At 37.0% G+C, this 21948-nt stretch overlaps 1 protein-coding gene across 1 annotated transcript in view; it reads right to left on the bottom strand.

Annotated features, from left to right (window-relative positions):
* The window catches only part of LOC149551151 (uncharacterized), a 36449-nt gene that overhangs the window by 1383 nt on the left and 13118 nt on the right, over nucleotides 1-21948 (bottom strand). Inside the window, exons 4-9 of the mRNA XM_089786737.1 lie at nucleotides 6697-6743; nucleotides 6508-6588; nucleotides 6180-6345; nucleotides 5891-6062; nucleotides 5735-5803; nucleotides 1048-1167 (exon numbers count right to left, since the gene is read on the bottom strand). Coding sequence (XP_089642863.1) covers nucleotides 1048-1167; nucleotides 5735-5803; nucleotides 5891-6062; nucleotides 6180-6345; nucleotides 6508-6588; nucleotides 6697-6743 — 655 coding nt within the window. The remainder of the gene's footprint in view (nucleotides 1-1047; nucleotides 1168-5734; nucleotides 5804-5890; nucleotides 6063-6179; nucleotides 6346-6507; nucleotides 6589-6696; nucleotides 6744-21948) is intronic.

Raw genomic sequence — 21948 nt, 5'->3', positions numbered from 1 at the left:
ATAAGAGACCAATGTTATTTAATACAATTCAAAAGAACCCATCCAAAAGAACTAAGAAAACATGTGTACTTCGCTAAAAAAAATCATCTAAATCTTAAGTAATGTACAGTTTGCCAAAAAGCTGTGAGGTCATTATGCATCCCTTTTTCTTTGAATTATTTATTGTTCAATAATACTCCTCCAACCTTCAGCATTACTCTTACTATTTGAAATGCCTTTATTAAAAAAAAATCAAATGTATAAAATCTCTGCCATTAAAGGCCGTTGTGAAACATCTCAATGTCTTAAGAAAGAGTGTCCTCTTCATAAAAAAGGTCAGTTCACTATTGATTCTGATCTTGTCAAGACTCAAGACTGCATTCACTACGGTAACTAGAGTAAACCTTTACTGTAGCCAAATAATTACATGGCTTTGCCAGAAAGAGGAAAAATAAGGTCTACACAAAGAAAACTATTCTTTATCCAACAAACCAAAGATGTAAATGAGAGACAAAACAAATTATTAAATAAATCATATTTGGAATGATAATAGAAATCGTATGTTTTCCTATCAAGAAATCACACATACATTTGGATGGAAAATTTGTTACTTCATTACAAATTTTACATATTCATTGAAAATTCTATAGTTCAGAGTCCAAACAGTAGAAGAAAATAGAAGACAACAATTTTAAGAGCCCCTACCCTTTCTGACACCTACAATTTTAAATGTACTTGTTACTCCAAAGCCAAATGAACTATTCCCTGTTTAGATAACTTGAGAAGAGCAATTCTGTACCTGAAAACCCTTTGTTTCTAAGAATGAAAAACAGATCAAACAAAAAAGCCTCAATGTGGCAAAATTACATTTCCAATGAAGGACTTGCCTTTTTCAATGGCATTAAAACACAATGTAATTATTTCCAACAGAAGCAAATAAGGTTATTAACTTAGAATTGTATTACAGAATAGCTATTGGTTAAAACAAAAGTAATTAACTTAAAATTTCATTGCTCAAGAGCAATTGATCTAATAGTTTCTACATTTTCAGCTGATAATTGAAATAACCTGCGGACAGGAGAACGAGATGTTGATCTAGACCGGAAGGGTCTACGTGGAGGAGAACGACTCCGTCGACGAACAGGAGATGACCTGCGAGGTGGAGTCCTACCACGCCTAGGAGGAGATCTGCATAAATATAGAAGTAAGACCAGGAGAAAACGAAAAAGATATATTGACTGTTTCAATTAATCAGCAAACATTATTCATTAACATGTACATATCTAACACACCTACACCAGGTCAAATTATTTTGAATCAAGCCAAGATCCAATCACAAAATGCAATATCAATTACTCACTATAAGTTCTACAATATAAAACACAAAAAGCAGAATAATAATTGACCTCAGAAAAAAAACCATATTAAAAAAATTTACTATCATGATAATGAAATATATACTAAAGTGGAAGGATTTATTGTCTCAATTCAATTCAATTCATTCAAGGAGCACTATTGAATCATTGGTACATGAGTGTGTCTATATATATATATATATGAATTTATTGTCTCAATTCAATTCAATTTATTCAATGAGCACTATTGAATCATTGGTACATGTGTGTGTCTATATATATATATATATATATAACATAAATTTCTATATTTCCAAAAATTAGGAGACATGAGGTGAGCTTATTAAAAATCTATACATGATAATATATTAAAAAGTTACAATATTATTTTTTATTAATTATATTAGTATTAAAAGAAATCATTATAGACACGTTTATTTGAATAAACAAACAAATAAAAAATAAAAAACTATTTTATTTTTACATTATAAAATTTTCAATAGGAGCTCAATTTAATGAGTCTTCCACTTATTTAATGGGATGGATAAGAGATTATCTTTGGTTACATTCTTTACAACTAATTAATGGATACAATCCTTTTGGTATGAACAGTTTGTCTGTTTGGGCGTGGATGATCAATTTGGACATCTTGTTTGGGCTACAAGATTTATGTTACTTATTTCTTGGCATGGATATTGGCAAGAACTGATTGGAACTCTTGCACCGGCTCATGAACGCACACCTCTGGCTAATTTTGTTCAATGGAAAGATAAGTGGATAGCTCTTTCCATTGTTCAAGCACAATTAGTTGGATTAGCTCACTTTTATGTATGCTATATATTTGCCTATGCAACTTTCTTTATCGTCTCTACATCGGGTACATAAAACGATCCACGTGTGCAGCACCTTCGCCATCTGCATTGACAATTCGCTTTGGACTAGGCATTGTGTGAAAAGAATCGCAGGGATTTTCTGAGCAACAATGCCTTGTATACCTTTGTCACCTGTGGTCATGTATGCAAGCTATGGCAATGGACAAAACATGGTTACCTCCATTTCATTGTGTCCAAATATAGAGGTAGCCAATTAACACAGAGTGAGCATGATGTATGGTATATACTTAGGAGGTAATATGAACAAGGATAGTTATGATGAAGGCCTTCATCTTGCCCCATGTATCTTTGAAGCTGCAAACAGCCATTCCTGGCTAAGTCACAATGTTCAAATTCAAAATCGAGTTCAACTGAATAAAAATGGATGAAGTTCGGCAAAAGCAAAAAGTTTGGAAAAAAAAAAAGATTAAATTTGCCTATATAATTAATTTATTCTTAAACATAACTAATATAATTATATCCAATAAATGGAATTAAAAAATTAAATTTTTATAAAAAACTATTATTAAAAATTAAAATGTAATTTGGAAAAAATAATTTTATAAGCATTTATTATTAAACATATAATATATATATATATATATATATTTGTAAAATAATATCAAAAAATATACAATGTAACATAATTTAATTATAATTCATTTAACTTAGTATGACTATGTTTAAATCTAACAATATATACTACTTTAATGTAACATTTTAAAATTTATATTATTAAAAATTTGGAGTAAATTCATCTATATAATTTTATTTATTTTAGATTATAAGTAATATAAATATCCAATAAGTGATTTTTTTTGGCAAAGCTGTATATTTATATTAATAATAAAAACTGGTTCAAAAAAGCTCCCACAGAAAAGAACCAATGAAGAAAAACTCCGATCATTGCAAAATACAAAAAGGATGCAAAAGATGGTGCATCCAGAAGTAGAGAAAATGTATCATCATACTAATGATATCCCCAAGCTAATTCCCAAAAAGATGACCCATTACATAAATATAATTTTATAACACCTATTAATAAAAATTAAAATGTAATTTGTAAATAGTAATTAATAAAATTACAATATAATAAAATTTAAGTACATTTAGTTTAATTTAGCATGACTATTTTAATCTAACATTATATACTATTTCAATGTAAAATTTCAAAATTTATATGCAAAGATCCCTTTCAACAAGAGAAAGCCTCTTCTCCAATATGTTACACCAAGGGGTCAGAAGAAAAAAAAACAAGGGACTAGGGTGTGGGATTATCGTGTTTTAAATGATGACTTTAACGGCAGCTATGCAAGGGTAGGTGAAGTCACACTTTTTGGGTTTTGCATGCCATGGGATTATAGCTTGTCCAGATTTAACTGATGAGAAGAGAATAGAGTGCCACAGATTGCATAAGGATGCTGAATAACGACACCTTTATCTAGTTTACAATCATTTAGGCCTATGTCATCCACAATTGGTACTAGTCCTCTTAAGACAGGAGGAAAGAGAGATGAGTGGTGGTGAGAAGATAATGGTGAGAAGACAATGGATTGTTGTTGATGTTCTATGGATGGGCTCTGATTAGGTGTATATCTTGAATAGTCTGTTCTCCAAGTAGATTGGAATATTAGAGAATTCACCACAGGATGGAGTCCCCTAGATGTGACCCCACTGGTTCAAAACCTCCAGTCAAAAGCAATTACCAATCAAAAAAAGACAACTGATAAAGTATAAAAGTTAGCACTAAATTCATCACACTTTTAGGGCATATCTATGTTGCTTTTGTCCATAACTCTTCTACACATTAAAATGGCAAATCTGTCACATATTCAATCCTAAAAAATTGCCATCAATTTAAAGGGAATTTTTTGCACTGGCTATCATGCAAATTACCCTTGTATTTGAAAGGTGCTCACTATTTATCCTGCAAATCACCCAAATCAATTGAGTGCAAATGACTCCCAGAACAGACTGGAGGAAATCATTATTTATTCATACGGCAAAACAATAATTTTGTCTAATTCAACAGTACATGTGTTAACCAGTAAATTTGAACAAAGTTTTTAGGGTCTGGGTTGGATTAGTCAAAATTTAATTTTGATTTCTTTGATATTCAATAATTTTATCTGCTTGCAGGGAAACATCAACCATTTAGAACTACTAGTGGGAATGTCCAAAAAGATACCTTGAAAATATTGAACGATGGTTATAATACAGTTCTTGGATTACCATCTCTGAGTAACCACTTATGCCTTCCCGCTTCTTAATGGTAGTTCAGTGATATTGCTTACTATTCCAGCTATGTTACTGGGTTGTCATGCCCCTCCCCACTAGCCACATGAGTCTGGTTTGGTGTTGCTACACCAATGGGTTTCACCTAGGGTGCAGCCAAGGGTGCTCTCACCCCTAAGAAAGAACAAAACATATCTTTTCAATAAGATTGTGAAAATCATGTGTACCACAAAGTTTTATGCAGTTTCAAAGACTTAATTAAAGCTTGGTGGTAGAGCCTCTACCCTCAACTGCCCTTGGATCCCACAAGGAGCACAAGTTCTCAACCTTGTTGAGGTCTTCATTCCTAAAACCCCACCAGTTTCTCACCCCAAATCTAGGCCCTTGTCACCCTTAGTTAAAGGGAAAGAAATCGAGAATTTGATCTTTATAACAAAAGAAACATCATCACAATAAGGAATTGACAAAGAATTGGGACAGTGTACCAACTTCTAAACATTATGGTCAACTTGCCAAAAACTCTTTAGATGAGTCAGCTTGTTCATATGAAATCTATTTTGATGAGTCAGCTTGTCCATATGACATGGCTAGTGCAAGTGGTCTTGTAGTTCAAATGAAATTTAAACAAATGTTGACTTCAATGCTCTTGATGAAAAGCAATATGAGAACTATTGACTACTAATTGCTATTTTCATTTTATAAATTCATATTGACATTTCACAATTCAAAATATCACGATTAATGAGTATTTTCAATTTTCCAAATTATGTAATATGAGGTAATAAATATTTGTTTGGCAATTATAATTATCATTTTATATTTCATAATTTTAAAAAAATTAATATGGTTACAGCTAAACACATACCTGTACCCCAACAAAAAAATTGTTCTACTTTAGTACTTGAAATCAGTATTTGTGCTCATCTGCATACTAGTCTGAAAGCTTAGTGTTCCAATAAAGAGTAAAATTCTAAAACCATTCTAATCTCTAGAGCTTGTAGGAGTCTGCTTCAGAGATGCAATATGTGAAATGCATAATAATTGTCAAGTTCATTATGTGCGTAAAAAAGCTCGACTGCTGCATGTTGCTTAGAATTATAGAAAAAGAAACTAGACAGGCAAAATTTCAAGAGTAGCATTCTATATGCTATTTATTATTATACAATAATAGCCAATGGAAAGCATTTGACTCAGTTATTACACCTCTAATGATGTATCAAGCTAGTGGACGTACTTTATAACTACTAGAATACCTTTGACCTTCAATACTGATATTGTCTAGGAATTGCATACCTGCGTCTATGTGACAATGGTGAGCGTACTCGACCAGCTGGACTTCCCCTTACCCTTCGTGGAGAGGTCCTGAACAATTATGGAACAAAATCATCGACCAGAGAATCACTCTTATGAATAAAATAAATAAATAAAATTCATATCATGTAACTTTACCTGATTGGTGAGCGATTTCTACGACGGAATGGTGGGGAAGAATTCCGACGAGAAGGAGAAATCGGACGACGACGCGGTGGTGAATCTCCTCGACGACGAGGAGATTCCCCACGTCGATTTTTTATTGGAGACCTTCGCAATGGTGAATGAGATTTACGACGAAATGTTGGAGCTACAAGTTATGCATCAAAGAGAAAAATTACTGCTTAAGAAAAACAATCACAATGAAAATGGCTCATACTGTTTAAATTATTGGATAACATCCACAAATCACAAATCTATAATATACATTCTCTATGACGCACAGCCCCATCCTTTACTGCATCAGGAGCAACATTGTCTCTTGTTGAAATCTCCCTTTTAGGAGGGGGAACAACTGCTTTTGGTGGTGGTGAGGTTCTTGCTCGTTGAGGGAGCGTAAATTGAGCACTAATTAAATTCCCATCAAGCTGGCCCTGAATTAAATAATGGAAGACAACTAATCAACTTAACAAAAAACCAGAATAAAATCGTGATTATCTCATGATATGCATCAAAATTTTATCATTATAATCATGGCATCTAAAGATTCTAACACAATAAAAATGATTGTGTACAATAAGAAGATCAATGCTTACGCCATTCATATGAAGAAGGGCATTTTCTGCATCAGATCTTGTCTTGAATTCTACATAGCCATAACCCCTAGGTAATTGAACCTTGAATAAAATGCATTTAAAATTAATCATATACTAAAAAGAACATCCAACCACACTATAATACCACTTCAGATTGAATGAAAATCAAACTGGTAGTCATAAACTTACGATGCGGTCCATTGAAAGTTCTACACTTACCACCTCACCAAAGTTGCCTGAAAAGAAAAACTTAGAGCGTCAGTAATTTTCTCAAAAAAGAGGGAACTAAAGTCCCCAGAGATAGCGATATGGAGCATGCCCCCAAAATATATCTTGAATCATGAGTATGTCACAAATTTTGAATTACTCAATCAACAGATTGCATATCTTCCAAAGATCCAAGTAAGGCTGTTATTTGCAACATTTGAGGAAGGTTTCTAAGTAAAGAAGGCAATAAGCTTCAGAAGTTTTATATTTCAAAAATGAAGTGTAAAATAATACCCTAAAAAGAAAAGTAACATCAGCCTGGGCTAAATAGAACATGATTATTCTGAATAGTAGGAAATACAAACCATGGAATATCTAGCATTTGCACTTATTGTACAGCCATAGAACCATTTTTTCTTATCAATATAGTAGATTTGCCATGTAAGAACCCCAAATAGGCTCTACGCTGATCACTGTTTGTTTCCCTGGGTGTAATAATTGTTTTTGGTTTGTTTTTGAATGTTTTAAGCTGTTTTTGGGTTTTTGAGTTGATGAAAAGAAAATACAAATATTAAAAACTAATCTACCTCAAATTATAACTCAAATCTGATTATAATGCTAATCAAATTCATTTATTCAGATGGCTCCTAATGTTTGTACAATACTTATTGCTGGAAGCATACATTAAAAACATCATCATTAATAGTTGAAAAAAACCTGATTTTTGTCTCCGATACGCAACCACGCTGCTGGTTGCTTCCTCCTTGGGCAGCGCCTATCAAAAACCGCAATATTAAATCTCTGATTTTTAAATTCACTGGAGCGCTGTACTGTTCACAGCACTGTAGCTGCTGTTATAACCCCTTCCAACCTGTAACAGATTCATCCAATTCTTTCCTACTAAACACAATATTGACTCCAGAATGAAGTCAACTCACAGGCAAAATTCAAGTGATATTTCACACCCTCAAATTGCATCAACTCTGAAGATACTACGTCCTCCACAGTCTGAATTCTTCTCAAACTTGTAGAAACCCTTGTTGCCACAACTTCAAGAAATTTCACAAGGCAAAGTTTTTAAGCACTTCTCATAACCTGCTCTTAAAGGAAGACAAGGTTTGTTTATAAGGACTCCTCGACTCCAAAATGAGTCTCCACGCTCAATGTGGGATAAAAGATATAATAATAACATAAAAAATGTTATTACATTAAAACTTAGAAAATCCCTTTTAATTTTTCCATAAGCTTGGACCCACAATTAATTGAAACAATGGCCCCTTTTATGATATCATGACCCTCACTTAAGTTATATATTATAACTTAACAATATAGGCTCAAAACCAATAATGTTTATTTTAACTAAATAAACATTAATATCTCCATTATTACTCAACATTTTTGAATGCCGTTTGGACTAGGAGCTAACATGATAGAACTGCATATGACCATACCCCTTTTCTAAAAATAGCAGGGGTCTATCTTTATAACTCCAAAACTGCTAAAAATAGCCTGACCAAGCCAAACTCAAAAGAAAACTCATCATAAACAAACTCTGGCAACCCAGAAGAGTACTCTACTTTGGTCCTTGGAGGATCTCCACACCAAGGTGACCCTCTATCCAATCTTATTAGCCTACGAGGGTCTCTGATAGGCTAATCACCAGCTAAAGTGATGTCTCTAGCTAGAAGGGGACATCACAGTCCGCCCTCCCTGAAATTGCTTGTCCTCAAGCAATCTCAACTCTGGATGCTGTAAAATCTCCTCGCTCTCCCAAGTAGCATCCTCTACCGGCAAATCCTTCCACTTCACCAAATATTCTCGGATGGTACGTTTCCTCAAGTTCCTCTCTCTAAAATCAATGATAGCCTCCGGTATCAAAACAAGTTTTCCCTCATCATCCAGGGGTGGTAGTACTGTAGAAGGCACAATATGATGCCCTAGCGCCTTTTTGAGGCGTGACACATGAAAAACATTGTGCACCTTGCTCTCCGTCGGCAAGTCTAACTCATAAGCCACCTCTCCCACTTTCCTGATAATCCTAAATGGACCATAGTATCGTGGCTTGAGTTTCTCGGCACCACTCTTCTTGAGAGTGGATTGACGGTAAGGCTGCAACATAAGATACACCATGTCTCCAACCTCAAAAGTCCGCTCAATCCTCTTCTGATCTGCATACTGCTTTTGCTGATTTTGTGCCTTAGTTAGATTATCCTTGAGAGTCTTAACAAGGTCTTGACTCTCCTGTAACAAATCACCTGCACTGGGCACTCTACTGTCACTCAAAAGCAGATCCATAAAATTGGGTGCCTCATACCCATACAGGGCCATAAAGGGTGACATCTGAATAGACATGTGATAAGTGGTATTGTAGCAATACTCACAGAGATAAATCCATTTTACCCATGCCCTCTGTTGCCCTGCTATATAATTTCTGAGATATCCCTCCACCCATTTGTTTACTATCTCTGTTTGACCATCTGTCTGAGGGTGGTAGCTAGTACTCGGAGTGAGCTCTGTCGCACACAACCTGAATAGCTCCTGCCAAAAGTGACTCATAAACCTGCCGTCTCTGTCACTTACAATGCTCCGAGGTAAGCCATGTAATCTGAATATCTCTTTGAAGAACAACTCTGCCACCTATGTAGCAGTGTATGTAGCAGTGATCGGAAAGAAGTGTGCAAACTTCATAAGGCGATCCACAACCACATACATGCAGTCTCTGCCTTGGGCTCTAGGCAGTCCTGTGATGAAGTCCATAGACAAACACTCCCACTTCCTATCAAGAATCGGAAGTGGCTGAAGTAAACCGACTAGATAGGAGTGTTCTTGCTTATTCTGTTGGCAAGTGGGACACTCCCTAACATATTGGAGTACCTCTGCTTTGAGCCCTTTCCATGTGAATCGCTCTCTAATCTGTCGGTATGTCTTGTAGAAACCAGGATGTCCTGCCATAGGTGAATCATGAAAAGATTTCAAAACCACCCTCCTCACTACTGATCCTGGGACCAAAAATATTCATCCTTTGTAAATGATGAGCTCATTCACAAGGGTGTATCTGCTGTCCTGAATAGTCTCATCTATGAATCCAGCTGCCCAAGTGTCCTTTGCATACTCTGCAAGGATCAAGTGTCTCCAATCCTCCGATATGTCTGTCAATAAGCTCAAATGGGGCCTACGTGATAAAGCATCAGCAACTACATTCTGTGTCCCCTTAAAATATGTAATGTCAAAATCATAGGACTATAACTTGCTCACCCACTTTTGCTGCCTATCATTGAGATCTCGCTGCCCCAAAAAGTGTCTTAGGCTATTATGGTTGGTTTTGATACAAAATTTGCTACCTACCAAATATTGCCTGAATTTGGCCAAAGCATGCATAATGGCTAACATCTCCTTATCATATATGCTGAAGCTCCGCTCTGGCCCTCTCAATTTCCTGCTCTCATAAGCAATAGGGTGCTTCTCCTGCATAAGCACCGATCCAATGCCCTCTCCGGAAGCATCACAATGTAGCTCAAAAGGTTTGCTGAAATCTGGTAATGCTAACACTGGACAAGAAGTCATCAACCCCTTAAATTTCTCAAAACACTCCTGTGCCTCAAGAGTCCACAAGAAAGCTCCCTTTCTCATCAAATCTGTCAAGGGTGCTGCATGCCTGGAATATCCATCCACAAACCTTCTGTAGAAACCACATAGTCCTAGAAAGCCCCTCAACTGTGTAAGGTTCACCGGTGAAGGCCACTCCACAATGGCACGAATCTTTTCAGGATCCATGCACACGCCCTCTGCACTGATGATGTGACCCAAGTACAACAACTCTGTCATGCCCAAATCACACTTCGACTCCTTTGCATACAAGGATTCTCTGTCCAATATACCCAGCACCGTGTCCAGGTGAACCAAGTGCTCCTCCCAAGATCTACTATATACCAAGATATCATCGAAAAAGACAAGTACAAATCTCCTCAACTGAGGATGGAAAACCCTATTCATTGTTACCTGAAAAGTAGCAGGTGCGTTAGTTAGCCCAAATGGCATAACTACAAACTCAAAATGGCCACAATGACATCTAAAGGCTGTCTTCTCGATATCCTGCTCTCTAACTTTGATCTGGTGATAACCTGATCTCAAATCTATCTTTGAGAAGAAGCAAGCTCCATGAAGCTCATCTATCAACTCATCGATCCAGGGAATGGGGTATCTGTTTTTAATCGTCTTCCTATTAAGCACTATGTAATCAATGCACATCCTCAATGTCCCATCCTTCTTCTTTACTAACACCACTGAAGAAGCAAAAGGAGACTTACTTGGTCTAATGTGGCCCATAGCAAGTAACTCCTTTATGGTTTTCTCAATTTCATCCTTCAACCTCTTCGGATGCCTATAAGGTGTAATCATGATGGGCTTAGCCCCCTCCTCTAACTCAATGATGTGCTCAATACCTCTGTCTGGTGGTCTACCTGGTGGAATGTCACTGAACACCTTAGAGTGTTTAACTCTAAGCTCCTGAATATCAGGAGGATATTCAATCTTATGCTGTCCCTCCTGTGATGGCATCAACATGCACTCTGCTGCCCACTCTACCTGATCATGTCGAATCAATCTAGCCATTCTACGAAAAGAGACCATCCTGAGATCACTGTCCCTGATTGCCTTAAGAATATGTGTCTTCCCATTCACTTTAAACCTCATCTCCATCTCCTTGAGGTTAAGAGTGAACTCACCAATATCGTGCAACCAACTCATCCCAAGAACTATATCTGTATCTCCCATAGGTACAAGATAAAAATCTGCCTTAAAGTCATAATTATTAACTTTCAATGGGAGTCCAGTGATCCTACGATCACATTTGAGGACATAGCCATCCGCTACCCTCACTCTAATTCCCCCAAACTCCTCTGTTTGTATGCCACGCTTCTCCACCATCCTAGCATCAATGAAATTATGAATGGCACCTGTATCAACCAAGGTTATGACTCGCTGTCCAGCGAGTACTCCTCTCATCCGGAATGACCCTTCTTGCTTAATACTAGTGAGACGAGCTTCCCTAAGTTGCCCATCTCCTTCCCCATCCTTGGACTCCATTTTAGACAAGTTTTCAGCCTTGTCTTCCTCTTTTTCACCATCTATTTCCTCTATATCAGACTGCTGATCTGAATTATCTGATTCTGATTCCTCATAGTATGCCCACATAACTCTGTTAGCTTTTCCCTTTGGCCTAAGAGGACAATCATGGTTTGCATCATAGGGTCCCTTATAGTAGAAACATAATTTTTTCTTCCTCAAATCGTTTAATGTTTCCTTGTCAAAAGGTGCTGGAGTTTTATCTTTAGAATCATTTTTTAAATCAGTCCTCTCTGGTTTTTTATAAAATGGTTTGTTATCCTTACTAGAAGATGCTCCTTTGGACTGAAATTTGTTTGTTGGGACTGCATGTTCCATACTTCTTGCCTTTTTCATCGCTTCCTGTAAAGAAATAGGATCAAATGCCTTTATCCAACCTCTCAGTGGTTCAGATAGGCCCTCAATGAAAAGAACTATCAATCTATGCTCTGAAATGTTTGGCACCATGACTACCAACCGCTGAAATTCACCAATGAAATACTCCAAGTTGCCTGTTTGTTTCAACTGTGCTAAGTCTCGGAAGTAAATCTCTGGATCTTTTTTGTCAAATCTTTCAACCAACCTATCCACGAAGTTCTAGTATTCTGTCACTTGGTTATGCTGAAGTGTTACCATACCATGGTACCACCAATCATGTGCTATTCCCTCCAAATGCAAGGTGGCATATTTGATAGCTTCAATCTCTGTCATTGGCCTCAGTGCCAAAAATGTGTCAAGCTTATGAATCCAAGCTTGAGCTGTCATCTTACCACTCCCATCAAATGTAGGCATAGTAAGCTTGCCTGTAGCCCTCTTCAGCTCACTATTTTGACCTCTAGGCCTCCTATCTTGTCTAAGTGACCTGTAATGCTCTCTCCTCTAATTTACAAAGCGTTCAAAGGTCATCCTCTCCCGAACCTGCGGAGCTAATAATTCCCATTCATCATTTGCAGCCATGAGTGCATCTGCGAATATGGGGTCTCCTGTCGCCTCCTCTACCGGAGCTTCTTCTGGCTCCTCCGGAACAAATGTAGGGCATGTAGGCCTATCAGTTGTTCTGGAATGGGTCCGTTGTGGTCTTTGATTACCTGTAGCACTCCTGTTATCTCCCTGTTCTCCCGGCTCCCCATTTTGTCTAACAAGTGGGTTCATCCTTTCTACCATAGTAGTGAGTGCCTGTAATGCCTGTGCCATCTGCTGCTGCCCTGTAACCATAGCACGGTAGAATTCTCTGGTATCCTGATCATCATTATTCCTCCTGTTTCTAGGTGAACTACCATCATGCCTCTCTTCCATATTTCCTATTTCCTGTAACTGTTCTCTTTCAATCAGAGCTCTCCTACGAGTATGGTACCTGTGTGGTCCAATTTCCGGTGGCTGCATATGACTCCCCAAACCCTCAGGATGGCAAGAATGAGGCTCTGATACCAATGTAAGAACCCCAAATAGGCTCTACGCTGATCACTGTTTGTTTCCCTGGGTGTAATAATTGTTTTTGGTTTGTTTCTTAATATTTTAAGCTGTTTTTGGGTTTTTGAGTTGATGAAAAGAAAATACAAATATTGAAAACTAATCTACCTCAAATTATAACTCAAATCTGATTATAATGCTAATCAAGTTCATTTATTCAGATGGCTCCTAATGTTTGTACAATACTTATTGCTGGAAGCATACATTAAAAACATCATCATTAATAGTTGAAAAAAACCTGATTTTTGTCTCTGATACGCAACCACGCTGCTGGTTGCTTCCTCCTTGGGCAGCGCCTATCAAAAACCGCAATATTAAATCTCTGATTTTTAAATTCACTGGAGCGCTGTACTGTTCACAGCACTGTAGCTGCTGTTATAACCCCTTCCAACCTGTAACAGATTCATCCAATTCTTTCCTACTAAACACAATATTGACTCCAGAATGAAGTCAACTCACAGGCAAAATTCAAGTGATATTTCACACCCTCAAATTGCATCAACTCTAAAGATACTACGTCCTCCACAATCTGAATTCTTCTCAAACTTGTAGAAACCCTTGTTGCCACAACTTCAAAAAATTTCACAAGGCAAAGTTTTTAAGCACTTCTCATAACCTACTCTTGAAGGAAGGCAAGGTTTGTTTATAAGGACTCCTCGACTCCAGAATGAGTCTCCACGCTCAATGTGGGATAAAAGATATAATAATAACATAAAAAATGTTATTACATTAAAACTTAGAAAATCCCTTTTAATTTTTCCATAAGCTTGGACCCACAATTAATTGAAACAATGGCCCCTTTTATGATATCATGACCCTCACTTAAGTTATATATTATAACTTAACAATATAGGCTCAAAACCAATAATGTTTATTTTAACTAAATAAACATTAATATCTCCATTATTACTCAACATTTTTGAATGTCGTTTGGACTGGGAGCTAACATGATAGAACTGCATATGACCATACCCCTTTTCTAAAAATAGCAGGGGTCTATCTTTATAACTCCAAAACTGCTAAAAATAGCCTGACCAAGCCAAACTCAAAGGAAAACTCATCATAAACAAACTCTGGCAACCCAGAAGAGTACTCTGCTTTGGTCCTTGGAGGATCTCCACACCAAGGTGACCCTCTATCCAATCTTATTAGCCTACGAGGGTCTCTGATAGGCTAATCACCAGCTAAAGTGATGTCTCTAGCTAGAAGGGGACATCACATGCCATGACTATGACTGGATTGAGTGTACTGAAACCTTTTTTTATTTGTTATATCAGACCTCTAATGCAATCAAAATATTTAATCTATAAAACTAATTTCAAAAGCAAATAATTGTCAGCAATTGGATCATTGTGAAATATGAAATTTTATCTAACTTTCAAGTTCTATTATGCAATTTTCCTCCTTTTTCCAGTGAATGAGAACTGGAGCAAACCTATAAACTAAAATATGCATGAACAAATCTCTCTAAGTTTCCTTCTACGAAATATCATTTACCTGTCTTCCTGAAATAATATAATATGTACATTTAAGCATTAAAACAATATTTAAGGTGGTCTCGTTCAATAAAGAAAACACTCCTTTCAATTGATGAAACATAAAATGATGTTGCTATTATACATTTGTGTTTCATATGTCAAATATCTATGCCCATTAAGGAATTTCTTCAGTGAAAACATATAAGATGATAGTCTAATGAGAATTAAGCATATGAAACTTCAATGGCATTAAGATAGGCTTTGTTGAGGTGCATGTTCTCAACAATGAATATCTAAAATGAAGTAAAAATGGCCTTCTTGTTCTAACAATACAGTGTAACACAGGGACACGTCCCCCCCCCCAAACTAGGTCGTCTCGAAGACGGGGATGTCCCCGAGACGGGAGGACAGTGTCTCGGCATTTTGAGCGGTGCCACTTAGAGCGCCACCATCACCGAAGACGGCGAGACGCCTCCGAGTGTGGGGGTGCAGGGGGACATGAAGGAGTCTCCTTTGTAGGGGGACGCCAGGATGTCTCCTACGGCAAGCAAAAGAGACACATTAAAAATTAAAAAGTTTAAGGCATTTTTTAATTTTTATAATGTTTCTATTTTTATGCTATTGGGTTGTGGGGCCCATTCCTTCCTCCTTTGTTGAAAAGCCTTCTATTCTTCATTTTTATTCACATTTGCATTTCTCATTGTTTGCAACAGCAAGAAGAAAAAGAGTGAAGAGCTGAGATAAGGATTTGTGCAAGAGTGAAGAAAGTGTTTGCAAGTGAAAAAGGAGAGCCTACAAGCAAGAAGAAGAAGAGGAGGGTTTACCATCTTGTTGAAGGAGTTTTTCAAGCAAAAGGAAGGGTTTTTAACTTGTTTTTCTGATTTTCAAATGCATGTTTATAAATTATTGCTCAATGTTTTTAGGTCTAAATGTGTGTTGTTTCATTTTGTTATAGTTATGATTATCATTCATTCATTGAATCATTTATAAATATTAAATGATAGATTAAAATTCTTGATGTTTCATTTTGCAAATTCTTGTTATTTAGTTTTAAATTTTAGAAAATTTAAAGAAGGGCATAAGCTGAAAGTTTGTAAATTCAAATTGTTAACTTTTTTCTTTTTTTAAATTTGTTTTGTAAAATGTAGTGTCAAAATGAGCTCCCACATTGATACTCATAGTGATGATGAGATGGAATTTCATTCAGATAGTGGTAGTGAATCAGTATATGAACCTGAGCCTGAGGTTGGGGTTGAGGATGATGATGACACCGTTAAAAGGGTTGAGCATGAGAGTGACATTGGGGCTGGGCCAAATCAGCAAGGGGCCCAAACTAGTTTCACTTCCGTGGGTACTGATTTTGTATTATCTGGTACTCCATCTATTAATTGCCCCTCTCCATCTTTGGCAGAGTGGGCTAGGGGTAAGTTTGATCCAAAATCTCCATTAAAACAACTTGCCACTAGAATAACAAGCGGATCAAGAACAAATGGCACGAGAAAGTGGAGATGCAATATTTGTGGTGATGTATGGTATGATAGCATCACTCGAGCGAATGTACACTTCCTCTTTTGGACAGGTAAAGGTGTTTTACCATGTAAGTTTTTGACTGAATCCAAAAACTTGAAGTTTAGAATTGAATTCAACAAGCTTTGGGGAGTTCCAAAGGACTTGGGTCTTCCAATGCCTACTACCTTGGCTGGTAGGCAGCAAATTCAGACTATACAGGAGGTGCATGAGCAACAAATACAGGGGCAACAACACCGACCCATGTCTTCTTCTAGGCCACAACATAGAGCTTCATCTACTACATTGCTAGGGGCAGCCTCCGCACCTTCCTCTACTTATAGATCTATAGGTGTAGCAGCAGCCCAGACGAGCAAGGGGAAACGCAGTGCACAATCTAGTGAAAACAACCCTATAGCAGAATTGTTTGCAGCCCAAACAAGAGAGAATTTAGATGCCTACATTGGGAGAATGTTATTTGCCAATGTCATTGCACTTCAGGACGCATTTCACAATGTAGTAAAGGCAAGGTCACCATCATATGTGCCACCATGTGAGCACAAATTGAGGACTAAAATCTTGGATGATGAGTATGCCAAGATTAGTGAGTCCATGGAGACCATGAGAGCTGTTTGGGAGGAATTGGTGTGCAGCATTATCATGGATGGGTGGATGGACATTAGACACCGTCCACTCATCAATGTCATAGTCACATGTACAGAGGGCCCATTCTTTCTTAAGGTGGTTGATTCTTAAAAGCATCGAAAAGATGCTAATTTTCAATTTCAGATTCTTTGGGAAGCCATTACGGAGATTTGGGCCACAAAATGTGGTCCAAGTAGTGACAAATGCAGCTCATGTGTGCAAAGTTGCAAGGAGGCTTATTGAGGCCACATATCGGCATATTTGGTGGACTCCTCGTTGTGTGCATGGTATGAACAATGCTTTAAAGGACATGTGGAAGATTAGCTGGATAAAGGGAGTGGTGAGTGATGGTAGAGATGTGCAGATGTATATCTGCAACCACCACATCTCACATGCACTATTTAGGAGCTTCGCCAGGAAGGAGTTCCTAAAGCCAGTTGACACACAATATGCATCCTATTTCATTCTCTTGGAGAGAATGCTCGATTTGCAGGAGCCACTGCAACTAATGGTTATGACAAATGAATGGAATAGGTGGGATGGTTCCAGGTCAGAGCAGGGGATGAGGGTGAAGGATATAGTTAAGAGTGATGTATTTTGGAGCGATGCAAAATACATTGTCTCTATTATTAGGCCAGTCTTCAAGGTGATCGAGTATGGAGATGGGGATGCACCTACACTTGGAGAGGTGTACGAATGCATTGATTCTATGCTTGGGCAGATGAGGGCAGTTGTGCAAGAGAAGGACCCCACATTAGCCTTCTACAATGATCACGTCCAACCTATTATTCAACATAAATGGGACAAACTTAACACACCCTTACACATGTCTGCATATGTATTGAATCCGAGGTGGTACATTACTAGGCCTCATAGAGTTACACCACTTCACGATGATGAGGTGATTTATATCATAGAATACTTTAAGACTTTGTCTTAAGACTTAGATTCTTATCATTTTATAAACTAAAATCATTTACATTACTAGCATCTTGATTCTTCTATTTGCTAATAATTTGCACTTTTTTTATTTTTTCAAGTGAAGGAAGGGTTCTTCAAGTGCATAGATAGGATGTATGACCTTGAGACAGCAGCTAAGGTTCGCACTGAGTGGACCAAATTTGCTACTCTTAGGGGTTACAATCAAACGGCAAAGGCGGATATCAAGACTATGGCACAAGAGGATCCCATTTGTGGTGGTCAGCTTATGGAGCGAAATCTACAACCACCACACTAGCTATTCGTCGAGTACTTAGTTTCTCAACTTTTAACTTTTCATTGTTCATTGTTCAATGATCATTGTTCAACTTCTAATTCCTGAGTCTCACATTGGCCAATTATTTTTCATCTCAGGTTTCTAGTTCCTCAGCTTCTGAGAGGAATTGGTCTACATATAGCTTCATCCACTCTCTTAAGAGGAATAGACTTACCTCTCAAAGATCAGAGAAGCTAATGGTTGTACACAGTGTGTTGCATATCGATGACCACAAGACAAGTGTGTACAAGGAGAGCCCAGCATCACGATGGGATGTAGAGCCTAAGGAGCCATCACAGATTGATGAGGGGGAGGATGTTTTAGATCCAGCCACAAGGCTAGTTGGTGTTCCCTTTTCGACTCTTGATCTTGGACAAATTGATAGTTCCGGTGGTGATGAGTTTCAACTTCCAACCTCCAGGGGATGATCATTGATCAATGATTTGGCATTTTGCCATTTTGATTTGCACTCTTGGAGACTTGTAGTTTTTGTTTGCATTATATACTTATTTTGATATCATGATTCATGACACATGATACTTATTGTAATCATCTTTATGTCATGACTCATATGATCATTGATTACTATTAGATAGTAGAATCTAGATACTCATACTATTGATCTGAACACTGATATATAGACTAATATTTATTATTTGCTAATGTTCAATGTTCATTGTTTGTTTGTCATTTGATCATGAATCATGATGTTCCAATTGAAAACTTCAATGTAATGTTAAATGTTTACGTTTTTTACATCTTTGTATCTTATATTGTATAACTGTAGTACATCTTTACATAACTAGCATTTTAAGTACCATATGTATAGTATATACACCCCTGCTCCCGTCCCCCGCCGTTGTCCCCAAATCAAAGCCCCTTATCCCCCCGTCTCGAGAACTTGTCCCCCGTCCTATCGTCCCCTCGTCTCCTAGAGCAGTGTAACTATGATTATCTAATAGTAATACACAAGAAACATGCTAGCCTAGGTAGGGAATGAAACCAATGTACGTGGGGATGTGTTCCCAGCATAATTTGACTTGTCCCAGAAGCTCAAAAATGTGTCCCCTAGCTGTCCAATAGTATTAATGTGTGAATTTTGATAAATGTGTTTGGCTTCGACTCTACTGTGAACTCTCAATTTAAATTTTTAACACAAACGTTAAATATTAAGGTTCTAAATTGTATATAAGCATGCTTCATCCATGTTTGTGTATGAATATTTTAAATTTACCTATAGATTATAAATTCTACCTATTTTTAATATAGCAATCCCCTTTGCCATCCCCTAAAATGGCCAAAAAAATCCATACCAAAAACCTGTCCCCCAATCCTAAAAACATGGGGTAATGTAGAACAAAACCCATCATTATCTTTTCAAATATACAGATTTCCAGCAATTATGGAAAATCTAATTATATATACTAATCTAGTTTTGGGTCCTTGAAATATATGCTCGACTAATTCAAAATGTCAAATCACAAGATCTCATCTACACTTATAGAGAAAGGGCTGAAGTTTCTAGCCATCATTGCCACTAAGACAATAACATAATCGTAGTGTGGAGCTTAATGCGCTTACAGCAAATAAACCCAATTTGAGATATGATATGAGTTTCATTTCCAAATTCATGACAACACCAAAGATAGACACTAGACTACAATAAAGAGGGAATGAGATACGCAGAAGGAACAATTGACTTTGTTTTATGTATTGTAAGAATTTGCCTTGGGCAAATGAAACCAAGATCAAGAAGCTCAAGAACAAAGCACAATATGGACCAAATGATGTATGATCATAATAACAATATGAGAATGAATAATGTACAAGTACACTAGAAGTGCCTATATATAAAGGCCTCTAGAATGACTAAGAGTTATCAAAATGATAAGCCTCACAACTAAGCACATGTCCACCAAGAGTGGATTATCCTCCATTGAGCACAGGAGTTAGTGTGATGATGAGAGGATAAGCCTACATAGGTGTGTCACATAAAATTATGTTGTAGACACCATGTGCTTAGTTAGAGTGCGAGTAACTATGTTGTCTATATGACAACTCAGTTGATTATGCAAACTCCAGTATTGTAGACATCATGTGTTAAAATAGAGTTCCTAACTCTTGTGTTGTCAATATGACAACTCATATGAGTACGCATACTCCTAGGTGTCTACCTAATAAATAATAAAATAATGCATTAACCTAAGTAAACTTAAGTAAAGTGTAAATAATTAATAATTATTTACACTAACATGTATAACAAAAGAAAAGACCTTAGATTGTGTGGGTTTATGATTCAGATTGAGAAGGTTCTGTGTATGATATAAAATTCACTTTTGAATATGTTATCAGCTTTGGCACAAATACAACTGCATACCTACAACATGCAAGCTGCAACATAAAATAGCTCTCTATTTGTCACACCCCTATTTAGTTGACACTTTTATATTTACGCCGTTACAAATGGTTTTGTTTACAATGGTATTGTTGCCTTGAATGATTTTGTTTGCAATGTTATTATTGCCCTAAATGGTTTTGCATACAATGGTATTGTTGCCCTAAATGGTTTTGCATATAGTGGTAATGTGATAATCTATACCCTAGGCAATTTATGTTGACTAACCATGGTTTTGTAGACTTAACCCTAGATGGAATACCGATTACAGAAGGTAAGATATCTCTAACTCAAGACTTGTAATTTACATAGTGGATATAACTAAGATTTGAACAAGAATTGTTGATTACTTGCGATGTGTTCATAGTTATAATAACGATGTTGTGATTTCTTACAAATTTAAATTACTTGATATCAAGGTCTAACCAACTAGACTAGATACAGGAAGAACGTAAAGCAAACTTGAAAGGGGAGGAGGTATCACCGAGACAGGGGATGTGGGATGATCAAGGTTTCATCCTGGAAATGGTATAACCTGACACATACACCTAGATGGCCAAGGTGACTCAAGTTACAGACCGCTCTTTCGTTCTAGACCTAGTGACGAATAATATCTTTAAATCAATCTCTAGACTAATCTTTTGTCCTAGAGAACCACCCAAAATTCTTATGTTCTTGTCTTTAGCAATCACAGGACAACACTATTATGACACTAAATTAACCATTTTATAATCAACTCATTCATTGTAACTTCTTGATCTATTAATTGTCGCATTCACTTTTTGCAACCTTCAAAGTACTAAGACTTCATCTTCTATCTTATTTCTCAAAAAAGTTCCTAGCTTTTCAAAAAGACACTCCTCAATTTATAACCTATATCCGCTTCCCATGTATGATCCGCTTCCCATGTATGATCAAGCTTTTGAGGGAGCGAATACACTCTTTGAATTACTTAATTTCTCAACTTTACCTTATTTTTTCTTGGCAGGACTTATAATTCATATTACCGGTTTTGTCGTGCAAACTTTTGAAATATTAAAACAAACTTGAACAATTTGGGTGCATGGCGAAAGTGGCAAATACCTTAGGAACTTTTTGACGGTAGTGATTTAATCATGCCTTGAGCAAGGTGATGAAAAACAATTAGGGTGCGAAAGATATATTAGATGGAGGAGCCAAAACTGAGAGCATTCAACCACCTTCATTTTTCATGAAGAGGCATGGAAAGGCAGAATAACTGTTTCTTGAAGCTCGAGAATTGGAAGCTGGAGTGCAAATCAAGAAGAGAGGAATTCCATACCTTACCACTCTGAGAATTCATGCACAGTCCAGTTAGCGGTACCAAGAGGACGAGAAGGCTCGTATCTTACCAATCTGAGCTT

This window comes from Cupressus sempervirens, chromosome 6 (genome assembly GCF_028749045.1).
Source record: "Cupressus sempervirens isolate cs-2001-9-10 chromosome 6, ASM2874904v1, whole genome shotgun sequence".
Classification (NCBI taxonomy): Eukaryota; Viridiplantae; Streptophyta; class Pinopsida; order Cupressales; family Cupressaceae; genus Cupressus; species Cupressus sempervirens.
The sequence above is the reverse complement of the archived record's forward strand: the minus strand, read 5'-3'. Positions and strand labels throughout refer to the sequence as shown.